Raw genomic sequence first — 13,461 nt, 5'->3', positions numbered from 1 at the left:
GTGGTTAATTGGGGGCGGTGGATTGAATTTTTGCTACTTTTTTCATGTAATTAAAATACGTAGCTTGGCTAGGGAAAGAACCAAACTACTTGTTACCTTTTCTTTTATGCTCTTTTTATCTTCTCCTGTATTTCCCCTCCAAACATTAATTTCAGTATTCACATCATTTTCTTGCTTTCACATTTACAACCCTCTCTCTCTCTCTCTCTCATTCACTTTGAGTTTGACCCGTTGCCAGCCACCGGCAACTCTTTCTCTACTCCAATGGAGACCCCACCCTGCACTCTCTAGAGGATCTTCTTAGTGGAAACATTTATTTCTTGCCAAGTCTTTTTCTCTTTCAGAGCAAAACAGCTTAAATAACCTCCTTCTTCCCTTCATTTTCTCTTTTCCTTCTCCAAAAACCCTAATCCGTAGACATGCCCTGAAGCAGGAGAAGCAAAACTAGCTAGAAAGCTTCACGTATTCCCCCTTTTAGCCTTTACTCTTCACCCTTCTTTTCCTGTTTCTTTCTCTGCTCCTTTTCTCTCTAGCCATCGTGTTAATTTAAGAATATCTGTGTGCATTTTTTTTTCTTTTCACATAAACTTTTGCTGTTAGTGAAAGACAAGGGAGAAATTGCCTCCATTTTAGAGGCTGTAAAAGATATGGGAAACTTTCTCAAAAGCTGATATGTGAGTTTCTTATGTTCAATCCTCACTAGTCTTCATTTACTTGATGGGATCTTTTGCAGAATCCCCTTAAGTACTTTTTTAGATTATCTATTTCTCCTCTGCAACTTGGCAACTACCACTATCTTCTTTCCTTTCTTTTGTTTCAGCTTTTTGTAAGTTATGGATTCCGGTAACAGTGGCAGTATGCAATCCTCTAGTGGTGGTGATGAAGAGTATGACTCAAGACCAGAGTCACTCCCAGCTTTCTTGAATGCTTCTAGCCAAAACTTTGATCCTTCTCTTTTTTCACACCAACAACCAACCACTATTTTCGATCCTTCACCAGCTCTTTTCCATGCTTTCTCTCAATCTCAACCAATCACAAATCCCAATTCTTCTATGCTAAATCTGGACATGGTTCATTCACGAGACCTGAGATCTGACCACAGTTGCACTCGGCTTGGTATCAACTTACCAGACTCATTATCATCAAGCCAATCGGCACCTCTGGGTGCTCAAGGATCAAGTCAAGCTCTACCTCCATCCATGCAATTGCGATCGGTTCATGATAATGGAGTGCGCTCTTCTTCACCGTCAGATCAAACACATGGGGTAGCCAGAAACCCCAAGAAAAGAACAAGGGCATCAAGAAGGGCACCCACTACAGTTCTCACGACAGACACGTCCAATTTCAGACAAATGGTGCAAGAATTCACAGGGATCCCAGCACCACCATTTACAGGCTCATCGTTTACTCGTAGGCTCGATCTTTTTGGTCCTGGATCGGGATTAAGGTCTGGTCATTTGGAACCAATAGGGTCACTTTACCCCCTACGTCCCTCAGCTCAAAAGGTTCATCATCATCAAACCCCACTTCTATCTTCTTCTTCTCCTTCATTTTTTAACAATGATATTGTGGATGGCACTAATATTGCTAGTACTAGTACTACTGCTAACAATAACAATACTATTACCACAGCCACAACCAGTACTTTCAATCCCAGTTCTGTTAACTACCAACTGTCTGCTCATTTAGGCCTACACAAACAACCTCAAAATCTGCTAAACATGCAAAATCAAATGCTTTCAATCCAGCCACTTCTACAGCCTCCTGCTCCTCCTTTTCAACCTTTAGCTAATGTGCCTGGTTTAGGTGCAAAGTCTCAAGCAAGTTTTCCTTTACCTTCCTTTGAGGAATTGGGTATGGGCCATGGAGATGGACATGTTAATGCACATCTTGGTGTGCTAACAAGTCATGTAACAACAGAAGGGATGAGATTATCGAGTGATGGGTGTCAAGATCATAACTTGAGGTCTTTGGACGGGAATTATGGCAATATGAAACGTGTTAATAGCTGCAAGTTGAATTACTCATCAGCTTCTTCATCAGGTTTTCACCATGACAAGGTTTTAGAGAACGTTTCTTCAAGAGGTGCTGAAGGTACAGTTGATTCATGGATTTGCCCTTCAGAGTTCAGAGTAGGAGATCATTAATCAGGTTCGGCGATTAATGGGGCACGAGTAGGTGATCGATGAAGAAGATTTTGCCGCAGGCTACTGATTGTCATGTGTTAATGGTGGTCGTGGTTGTGATGATTTTGGTAAGGAGGGTATAATTGCGTTATTGACCTCGGTCCCCGCTACTTCGGCTAGATGGCAGCATCCTTCTTTTTTCTCTCCTTTTTCAAGAAATAATCAAGAATTTTAGGAGTATTAGATTATGAGATGTCACACTTTAAATTATATACATGTGTGTGTGTGTTTTTTTTCTTTATATTTGGCATTATACATCATTACTATGCATGATTCAGTTTTCCATTTCTGCTACTTTTCTTCTTGCTAGCTAGTTTGAATTAATCCAGTTCCAGTTGAATCTTCATCTAGCTAGTACTCTACTGGTGTGTACTATAATGTAGTCCCATAACACAGTACACAATTGTCTTCCTCGTACGTTATCCACCGGAAGAATAAAAATACGTCGATGGTGCCGCGTCAATGACGATGATCTTGTCTGCTGGGAAAGATCTGCAGCTCATTCCAATAATCCTGCTTTTCTTGAACACCAGGTAGCATACATCCTGCAATGCCACAGTATCATTGAGTTGCAGTACAAAGGAACAATTGTTTTGTAGCATGCCAACAAGCCTGTCATCTATCATGACTTGTTATCTCCTTCGTAATCCTTCAAACAACTCCATTCTTGTACATATAATGCCCTTTTAATTGTCTTTTTTTTTTCTTCCAATTCACTGTTAATTGTGATAAATGAATCCCACATGGTTCATCATCTTCATGGTATGTATGTCTCATGATCTTCTAGGATAATAATTCATTTCACTATAGATTATCGTACTACAGGGGTTATATATAATACAATATAGAGTGATTGGTGGCAAAGATCAGGGGAATCCTTACCTGCCGCAATCATAAACTAGAAGTTAAAAAATCATCCCCATTACATCCATGACATTAAGATTCTTAAGTTGTAATTTATTTTTGCTCATTAATGGATGCCCATAAAGAAAGAAAGAGATCAAACTAGTTTAGGTCGTTAGTTAGCTAGCTTCCTTGGGTTTGAAGACGTGTTAGAGTCGGAGTTCTTGTAGAGATATTTTTTCTTCCCTTTGTTTGTTTTGGATTTAAAATTCGGGAACAAGCCACTTCAAACAAGTGCACACACAAGGCTTTTCTTGCTCGCCTACCTTGAGACCATTCAGTATCAGTCTCTAATGAAGACAACCTCGTTGTTTGCTTTTTTCTCTTTCTTTATTGATGCCGTAGCCCAACAACCTTGCAAGTTAATAAAACCATCGAGCATGAGCATATACAAGATACAGCTTTCATAAGTTTTGTGACAATGTAGGAAATCCAGACAACACGCATATTAAATGGGGTAGTCATTATTAAAATATGGTGGGCTCGTGATCCACACGTTCCATTGATTTCTTAATTATTATTTTTTTATAAGAAACCAACAAAAGAAGAAAGATTGTGGAGTGTCATGTGGGGGTGTGGTGGATATGAGATGATGCCTGAGTATAAATCCCCATATAACTCTGCATCTACAACTTTCATGGATTTACTTCTTCAAGCAGTTCATGGTGTAGCTGATGAGAGTCTACGGTAATATAACAAGTAGAAGCAATCTGTGGTATAATTGATGACAAAATAATATAAGATGGGGATCCTGCCATCGAGGTCAATGATAATTCCAGCCAGTCTCTGCTTTTGTTGATTGGTTGTTCTAGATTTCCTTGCATCGAAGATATTTATCGTGGGAAGTTATAGCTGAATAATGAAGGTATGATCATACAATAACAAGGGCATAAACCGAAGGAGGAGGAGAGAGATTTTGATAACTAAAAAAAAAAAAGAAATCTGTAGTGAATCATTTTGATAGCTAGAGGAAATGATTAGCCATGAGAATTAGGGATAATGGTAGAAAAAGATGAAGAAAATTATTAACCCAATGCAGACACAGAATAATGATAGAATTTTGGGGAAACAAATTGGAAGAGAGATTATTACATGATTAGGTGTTATGTAAATAAGCAATTTGCAAGATGAGGAGAGGGAAGGAGAGTGGTGACATGTGACATATTCTCTTTTTGAATCATGGTGGCCCATGCCAGGGAATAATCTGGTTTTTAGCAATGATGGGTGTTTCTCTCTATCCATCTACCCCCTCCTCTCCTGTCCCTCAGGGTCATGTGAGAGAGAGAGACTGCTCTCTAAGTTTTGAACTGAAAAGGATAGTGCGAGCGCAGGCTCTCTCTCTCTCAATTTTGCCAAAAAGTTTGAATCCTTTTTCCTTCTACCGACCATTTTGCTCTCAGGCGGCAGTGTGTGCAGCTATAAAAAAATTTAATTTTTTTAATTTATTAATTTATTTTAAATTAATATATTTTTAATATTTTCAAATTATTTTAAAATAAAAAACACTTTAAAAAATAACCGTTATTATATTTCGAAATATCCTCTTCATACAATAACATAAATGTTATATTTGCATGTATTAATTTGTAATGTATTCTAGACTTGATATTCCAACACAAGATAAAGGTCACAGTTGTATATGGGTGTTTAAAAATATGATAATAATTATTTTTTAAAATATTTTTTATTTTAAAAAAATTATTTTTAATATTAACCCATCAAAACAATCTGAAAATATTAAAACCATATTAATTTAAAATAAAATAAAATTTTTTAATATTTTTAAAAATACTTCCAAAACATAATGCTAAACCTCGTCCCCAAAGGGAGGAAGCAGTCACTTTTTTCCAACATAATAACCCCAACTAATGTTAATAGTAAGCATAAGATAATCTAAAAGATAAAAGCTATTTAGAAATGCTAAATTTATTCATTGTAATTAATTAATACAACTCCAATTAAAACATTTTTTTTCATAAAAATATATTAAACAGATTTTTAATATTTTTGATCAATATATAGAAATAACTCTCCAACGTATAAAATTTATTTTGACTTTTCAATATAGCATTTTTCTTGGAGCTGTAAAATTAAGAGATTAAAAAGCTAAAAAAATTGTTGTGGCTTTCCATTTGGCGATGTCCTCATAGAAGAGAGGTCTGTCATTCTGTATGACAATGTTTAAAGGGTGTGTTTGGCGCAATATTTATTTTTATTTTGAGGTGTTTTTAAAAATTATTTTTAATTTATTTTTTTAATATTTTATAATTATTTTGATGTGTTGATGTTAAAAACATAAAAAAAATTTAAAAAAATTATTTTATTTATTTTCAAATGAAAAGCTAATTTAAAAAGGCATTATGGACAATAATTATAAGAACACACTTAATTACTCTCATTTTTATCAAAACAACATGATGAAATATAAATACTTTATTAATTAATTAACATTTTCAATGATCATGCTGTAGGTGGCATCCTTTTCACTTAATTTTTTTCAGCTGCTTTCATTGTGTACTAATTTAATTTAATTTATTTATTATTCGGTGAAAAATAGGGCACGTAAGCGATGATGAAAGGGGATTGCAATCTGACGCCAGGTCGTAGAACTTTGAGGACAAGCTAGTTCAAGCAACAGGAACTCGTGCCTAGGCTGGCACTGCTGCAATATTGGACCGTCGCCTTGGTTTCAAAATTAATAATAGATTCCTTTGACAATTATTTGGATTGGTGATTGGCCTCTCTAGCTTCACAACGCTACCAAAGATTTGCCCCTTTAATTAATTTACGACTATGGTGTACAGACATACATACATACATGTGTACATGTGTGCGTGTGTGTGTAAGAGTTTGGAACCGTAAACGACATGTTAATATGATAATTCCACATATTATCGAACCAGAAGAATGGTCAACATGGATTTATGTACAATATAAAGAGATTTGCTAATTTAGGTCCGCCATCGTAGTCATGTCTCCATCCTAAATGCCATTGCGTATCCCACTAGAGAAAAGTCCGAACGCAAGAAGTTACATACATTAGCATATTCCCGAACCATGTTTTTTAAAATGTAAAAATAAGTTATTAACAGCGCAGAAAGTTTTTAGCAATGTTCTGAATTCTAGCAAGATAATAAATTTTTAAGAGCTGATTTGATATAAATTGATTTATTTAAAAGATTTAAAATAAATTTGGATGATGATGATGAGATAAAAAATAAAAGAGAATATCAAGCCATGTAAATTTTTTGAAGAAGTAATCTGAGATATTAAATTTAAAATATCTTCCATAGAAAAGTAAAGAAACTCAATTCTTAGCAAATATAATATCGAATGATGAATTGTTACTATTATTATTATACCAATTATTATTTTCATTGTCATTATTATCATTACTAATACTATCATTATCATTATTGTTGTTGTTTTTATTAATGTTATTTTTATTGTTTTTATACTATTGTTATAATTATTATCACCGTCACTGTAACTATTATTGTTGTTGTTGTTGTTATAACCATCATTATTATTATTATTATTATTATTATCACAATCACAATTATTATTAACCATTACTATACTACATTATTACTAATAAATTTGAAAAAAAATAATATTACTATTGAAAAACAATCATAAATTTGATTTGAATTGTAAAATTAAAAATTATTATTATTATTATTATTATTATTGCTATCACAATCACAATTACTATTAACTATTAATATACTATTATTACTACTATCACCACTACTATCACTATTATTATTATAATTATTAATAAATTTGAAAAAAATATATTATTACTATTGAAAAAAACTCTAAATTTGATTTGAAGGGTAAAATTAAAAAATATAAGAGCTTTGAAAAAAGAGCCAAGAAAAAAAATAAAAAACCAAAAGTAGAAGGATTAAATTAAAAAAAAAACATAATATACATAATTAGAATTGAAGGGCTAAATTGTAAGCAAATAAAACAAAAAAAAAATGACCAAAATCAAAAATCAAAACAAAGAGCATGGATTCTAAAACATCAACAAAAAATAGAGATGGATTTAGGAGGACTAAAACTATAAAGGAATAAAAAATTAAAAGAATAAGGATTGAAATGAAAAATAAAGCATATAAGAAATTGTAATTGAAGGATTAAATTGAAAAAAAAAACTTCTATAAAAGTAATAAGGACGAAATAAGAAATTTAAAGAATGAGAACTGAAATTGAAAAATAATAAACACATAGGACAATTGTGTACTTTAGTTGTCAAGAGAGAGAAAAGAAAGCAAAAAAAAAATCACTGGCAGCAATCCAATCATTATAAGCCTACACATATGTTACACCATGTGGAAGAGGGCACGGTAATGCATGTAAAGAGACGACGGATGGTCAGATTTGACCACTGAGTGGCATCACTCGCACCACCTGAACAACGCGGATGCCGCCCACTCGTCGTTGCATATAAAACACACGCCAAATCATCAAGCATATCACACACACACACGCACGCGCACACACTTTATTGTTATGTTATTGATTGCTCTATAATCAACACACATTCTTTAAATATTATTTTTTAAGTTATAAAAATATAGGAACACGCATGGACTCATGTTTTCTCAAATGTACCCCTTCGACATTAATTTTTCTACTTGTCTTTGAAGCTAATTTGTTTCCTCTAAATTACTTCTATAGGTTGGTCTACAGAAATACATGAATCTTGTACTAGGTCAATCTGATGTTTTATTCTTTTTATATGTGGTAATCTACTAAGAATTTTATGGGGAAATACATCTTAAAATTCCTATAACAAAGAAACACAAACATTAAAAACACATAAATCAAGTTCGTTGGTGTTAAAGTATGCCTCCTAATGCAAGAGTAAAATCATAGGCATATAAGAAAAATAAAAATGAGTAAGATTATTTTGTTTTACATGAAAATCAAAGTGTTTCCCCATTTTTCCTATGTACTCTTTTTTCTCACATTTTTTCTTCTTCCTACTCATTTTCTCTTTATATTTGGCATTTCTTTTAAATTTTTTTTATTTTGATAAAAGCCTTCAAACTTGTTTCCAATTTCCAAAAATTTACTCTTTGGTGTTTCACATTCATGACTCACTTTATTTTCACTTAGCCTCACATCCTCGCCATTATTTTGTAACAAGGCTTGTTCGACTTCTTCTGTTTTCTTCAACTTCAACTAATCTTCATCCACTTGTTTAGGTGATAATAGTGTAAGCACATATGTTTTCCCATCCTTTTCTAGTGTATATCTATTTTTAAAACCATCAAGTGTGGCTTTCCTATCTAATTGTTAAGGTCTCCCAAATAATAGGTATGCAGTAAGCATAAAAACACACATCACATAAAACATTATCCTTATATCTCCCCTACTAAGAATGAGATTACATCCTATTTAATCACCCTAACTTCTCTATATTCATTCAACCATTGAAGCTTATAAGGTATAATATGCTTAGTAGTAGTCAATTTCAATAGTACAGCTGCTATTATTAATAATCATACAACATACCTTACTTTTTTATAAAAGATATTCTCTCTTTGTTGCTTAACATCTCATTCACTAACATAAACATTCAAAGATCTATTTATAACCAAGGATTCACCATTAATAGCATATTCAACACCACTAGCATCTTCAAATGCTATCATGTTTTCACATTCATATTTATCACTAGCTAACTCTACTCTTCCATCATCTTTTAAAATCATAATCTTTTTATTTAGACACTCCAATGCATAATGCCCAAGTCGTTAACACCTAAAACACTTAATCTTTCATTTATGCTTCTACTAAATATTATTTCTTCATTTTTCCTCTATTGTTGTAACCTGTTTTTTAATATATTAAGGTTCGGCAATTTTAGGTACTGATATTGGCATTATTTGTGCATTACCCTCTCTCTTGAAATTCAACTTCCAACTCTAAAACGATCCCAAATAATTGTCTAGTCTTGCACTACCCTTGCTTTTCAATTGTTTTTCTATCTTTATAGCCATATGCACCATATCTTTGAATGCTACATAATGTTGCAATTCAACCACATTAGCAATATCTCTATTTAAACCATTTTAAAATCTAGTCAATAGGGCTTACCTATCTTCAGAAACATTAGCTCTAATTATAGTTATTTCCATCTCCTTAAAATATCCATCAACACCCTTAGAACCCTGAGATAAAGATTGCAATCTATTATATACTTTCTTATACTAATGATTAAAGACAAACCTTTTTCTTATGATTGCTTTCATCTATTCTCAAGTGTCAATGGGTTTTTTTTCATTACACCTCCTACCTGCAACAAGGTGATCCCACCTAATAATAACATAATTAGTTAATTCAACTACAACTAGTTTTACATATTTTTTCTTTGAATATTAATGGCAATCAAATATAAATTCCACATTCTTTTTCCAATCCAAATAAGTATTTGGATCTTTATTTCCCTGAAATGCTAGAATTTTAAGGTTTATGCAACCCAAATTACAATCTAAAACATCATAATCATCAAAATTCCTCTTTTGGCTGAAATATACCACCAAACTCTCTCATTGATCGTGTCTTACATACAAGATTTTGATATGTACAAGATTTTTTTTCATGATTAACTACATCATCATCCTCGTCATTATTTGAGTTTTCAGCTACACTTTCATTTGGATGAGAACAATGATCACTTCTAGAATCAAAGCCTAACTTCAAACATATGGTTTTATCTTGTACTAATAAGTGTTACATATTACCGGAAATATATAGATGCCAACTTTGCAATAATATTGAAATCGCATTAAAACTTCTTTTTTAGCTCTATTTATGACCAAAACAATAGAAAAAGGTAAAAAATAACATATTTGAAGCTTATTATTCCAATCTTTTTATAATGTCTGAATGTCCACCTAGAAGCCTTTCTTGAACGTGAAATAAATAAATTAAGGCTTATACTTCATTATTTAATGTCTTCTTAAACTCCACCTTAGCCATATGTCTTAAAAATTCCATTGAAAGCCTCTTTAAATCTCTTAGCCTTAAATATTGTCACTGGACCAACTAGAATCTCTAATGGATATCTTGGTGTTGCCTGGATTGCATAGTTATTAGCCTTGAGAAAACTTACATCTAGTGGGGTTTTTCCTAAAATCTTGTTAATGATATATTTTATGAGAATCTTGAACAAAATTCAATTTATCTCTCTTTTTATAGATTTTCTAACTAATTTCATAATTCACGATCCTACAATTTTAAGGTATGGGAAGGTTATAGAACTCTCATTATAAGGGCACCTTTAGCTTTTATAAATCTTCAACAGCTAACTAAACGAGTGAGAATGTTCAGAGATGCCCTTTTAGTTATATAAGAGCAACTTAGGGTCTTATCTCTTCCCCAATAAGAAGCATCATCACCTATGCCACCTAGTGCAAGTAAACAATTATAGTTCCATAAAGAAAAATGTTAAAATAATATATAAGAGAGTGAAAGGTAGCGTCATTGCTTTTTCAAATCCACTTACAAACTACTTTGCACTTTTGAAGAGCATTCCCAAAGCATCTATCCAAAAAAATTCTAAAGATAAAACCAGTACGTGGTCACAACTATAAAAGTAATCAATGTCATCATTGGTTGATTAGTACTTAAAAGTGTATTTTTATCAAGGTTTTATATCATCATTTTATACTTAAAGTATCAATAACTCCTTAACTAAAGCATGTTTTATAATAACATATCAAATAATATAAGATACCTTTAATTTATGGTAAATATTCATCTTAAATGCAGGCCTATCACATGAATAAAAGGATTGATTGATGAGTTTAAGTACTGAAATTAAGAGGACAAAGAGAGGTCCAAACATAGAAAAGAGATGTTGGTTCGGTCCAAACTGGAACACTGTTCGGTAGTTGGATCATATCTGGAGCTGTAGATCTTCAGTTTAGGTCTACTTTATATGGATGGCAATCTAAGACATAGACCTAAAATTTTCATATGGAGTCTAAGATTTAAAAAGGCCATTTTCAAGTCCAAATTATAGCAACAACAAAGAAGTCTGAATCTGTCGTATAGCCCAGACCCTAGTACTCATCTTCATGGTCTTTCTTCAACAGCTAGACTAAAAAAGAGTTTAAAGAAAAACTAGGTTTATGGTTATGTGAGCTTTTGATGTGGGAGTATACATGTCCTACTAGTTAAGAAGTTCACCATTAATCAAGAAGGTGTTAGACACTCACCTTTCTAAGGATCTCATTTATTAAAAAAAAAAACCTACATAATTATAATAGACTCAATAACCAGTAGGAGCACTTACAGAATGTAAGTATTAGTTTAGAATTAGTCATACAGAAAAATAATGTCATATGTAAGATCCTTTTAATCATATCTCATGGGTTTGTATAGACCCGATGTCATATTTTATAGCCTAGTTTTGCTATTAACTTTGAGGATCTTTGCACAAAACTTTTAGTCCATTTTAGCACAAGTATCTCATCCAAGAAAAGTTTCACTAATCTTTTCATAGTCATATAATAGAAGGATGAGAGCACCAAAATATTTTGTTTCCAACAATACAAGAAAAGGGCACCCAAACATGGTTGGTCTCTTACCAATCCTTATATAGTCCACCAAGAAAAGCCCAAAGAGAGTAGTCCACTATGATCTAGTCTTTCTAGAGATGCAGACTACATCATTAAACATAAAATAGATAGTGGTGTTTACCATTAATAAAAGGAAAGATTTTATGTTTTACCCTCCCCCATAAAAGATGACTCGCGCACTTAAGAAATTCTACTTCTTTCATAAAGACAACATTTAAAGCAAAAGACTTTTATTCTTTAAAAAATAAGATAGTGAGGTTAATTAAAAAAGGCTTCCTTTGATGGTTCATAAAGGGAGAAAATTGACCCGAACAAAGAGGGGAAGAGGACATTGCATCACATGAGGCATTTTTTAAAATCAATGTGTTCATGGATAAGCCTTTGGTAGGTGAATTTAGTGGAGAAAGGGAAACATATGGGAAATAGGTATTAGTCTACTCTCATATTCCTAATTCGTGGTAAGAACCAATCATCTTTATACCCGAGGACAAAGAAGGTATAGCCTTTCTGTATGGTGCATAGGATTCTTATGGATTATAGAAATGTGGTGAACATTATCTCTCAAAAAGTGATGAAATAGAAGGGAATTGATTCTTCTAGTACAATACTAGTTTGAGCTCCCTTGATTGGGATAAAAGAGAAAGATGTGCTAATATAGGACATTTAAGTACTAGTTATTATTGATAAAGATGGATTTGTCCTATAACATCATCTTTGAAAAATTATTTCTCCATGAAATCAATGCATGAGATTCTTCATCAAAATAAAGATTGCCACAGTAAGAAAAAATCACATGGCCTCCAGTTTAAAGTGTAAAAGGCTTTAATAGTGGCTTGGGGTAGGTCCATAAAGGATAGAAGCATTGAAAGAGCTATAGGAAATCAACCATCGTTAATAGGATATGAATGTCAACACTAACATAAAGTCCATTTTAGATTTTGAACAAGAAACTCTACCAGAATTCTTATCCATCAGCAATAAAATTATTGATGGATTTACTAACGGGAAAAACATGCAAAAAAAAAAAATCCGCTTTATTCTGTCAGTATTTCCCTTGGAAATGTTGCTATATAATTGTTAATAGGATATACAATCCTATCGGTGATAAAACAAAGGCATAATGGCATTTGCAATAAAAAAAATTTCAACTCTCTGAAATATACCGATGCCGAACTTAATTCATTGATAATACCATTGGTAATTATTTAAAAATATTTCAAAAAAATCAATTTAACAGAAGTAGAAAATAATTAAATTAATATAAATCAACACTCTATAATACTCAAGAATTGAGTTGCTTGGAAAAAAAAAAAAAAAGAGAGATAAAATCAACTCAAACAAATTGGCAACAAATAAATAACACAAATAAATAAACAACAACAACAACAAATAAATAAGTCAACAAAAAACAATTTCCACATAACCTAGAAAACCTATTTAAAAACCCATAATCTAGCAACAAATAAAATAATTTAATTGAAATTGAACAACAAAGTTGAAAAAACAAATCCAACTAAAATCCAACAAATTGATCTCATTTGAGAAAAAATCCTACAATAACATTCATATATTTATTAAAAATAGAAAAAATAAAAAATAAAATAAAATAAAAAATATAATGAAAAAAAATATAAAAGAAAAGAAAAGAAAATCTTACATTAATGTAATTGCGAGTGAAGCTTAGAAGAGAAAAGAAAAAACAAATTCATAAAGTATGTTAATAAAAAAAAAACTGAGAAGAGAGAAGAAGAAGACATACTTACTCGTGG

The 13,461-nt window shown here is 32.1% G+C and overlaps 1 protein-coding gene across 1 annotated transcript; it reads left to right on the top strand.

The window, feature by feature from the left end:
• The first annotated feature begins 209 nt into the window (after nucleotides 1–209).
• LOC118030437 (uncharacterized) lies at nucleotides 210–2,469 on the top strand. Its single transcript, XM_035034548.2, has 2 exons — nucleotides 210–674; nucleotides 821–2,469. Exon 2 carries the CDS (start codon nucleotides 834–836, stop codon nucleotides 2,145–2,147), a length of 1,314 nt encoding a protein of 437 aa, XP_034890439.1. The 5' UTR covers nucleotides 210–674; nucleotides 821–833; the 3' UTR covers nucleotides 2,148–2,469.
• The last annotated feature ends 10,992 nt before the right edge of the window (nucleotides 2,470–13,461 follow it).

The sequence above is a fragment of the Populus alba genome, chromosome 5 (assembly GCF_005239225.2).
Source record: "Populus alba chromosome 5, ASM523922v2, whole genome shotgun sequence".
In the NCBI taxonomy this organism is placed as follows: Eukaryota; Viridiplantae; Streptophyta; class Magnoliopsida; order Malpighiales; family Salicaceae; genus Populus; species Populus alba.
Note: the sequence above shows the minus strand (reverse complement) of the source record. Positions and strands in the feature narration are given on the sequence as shown.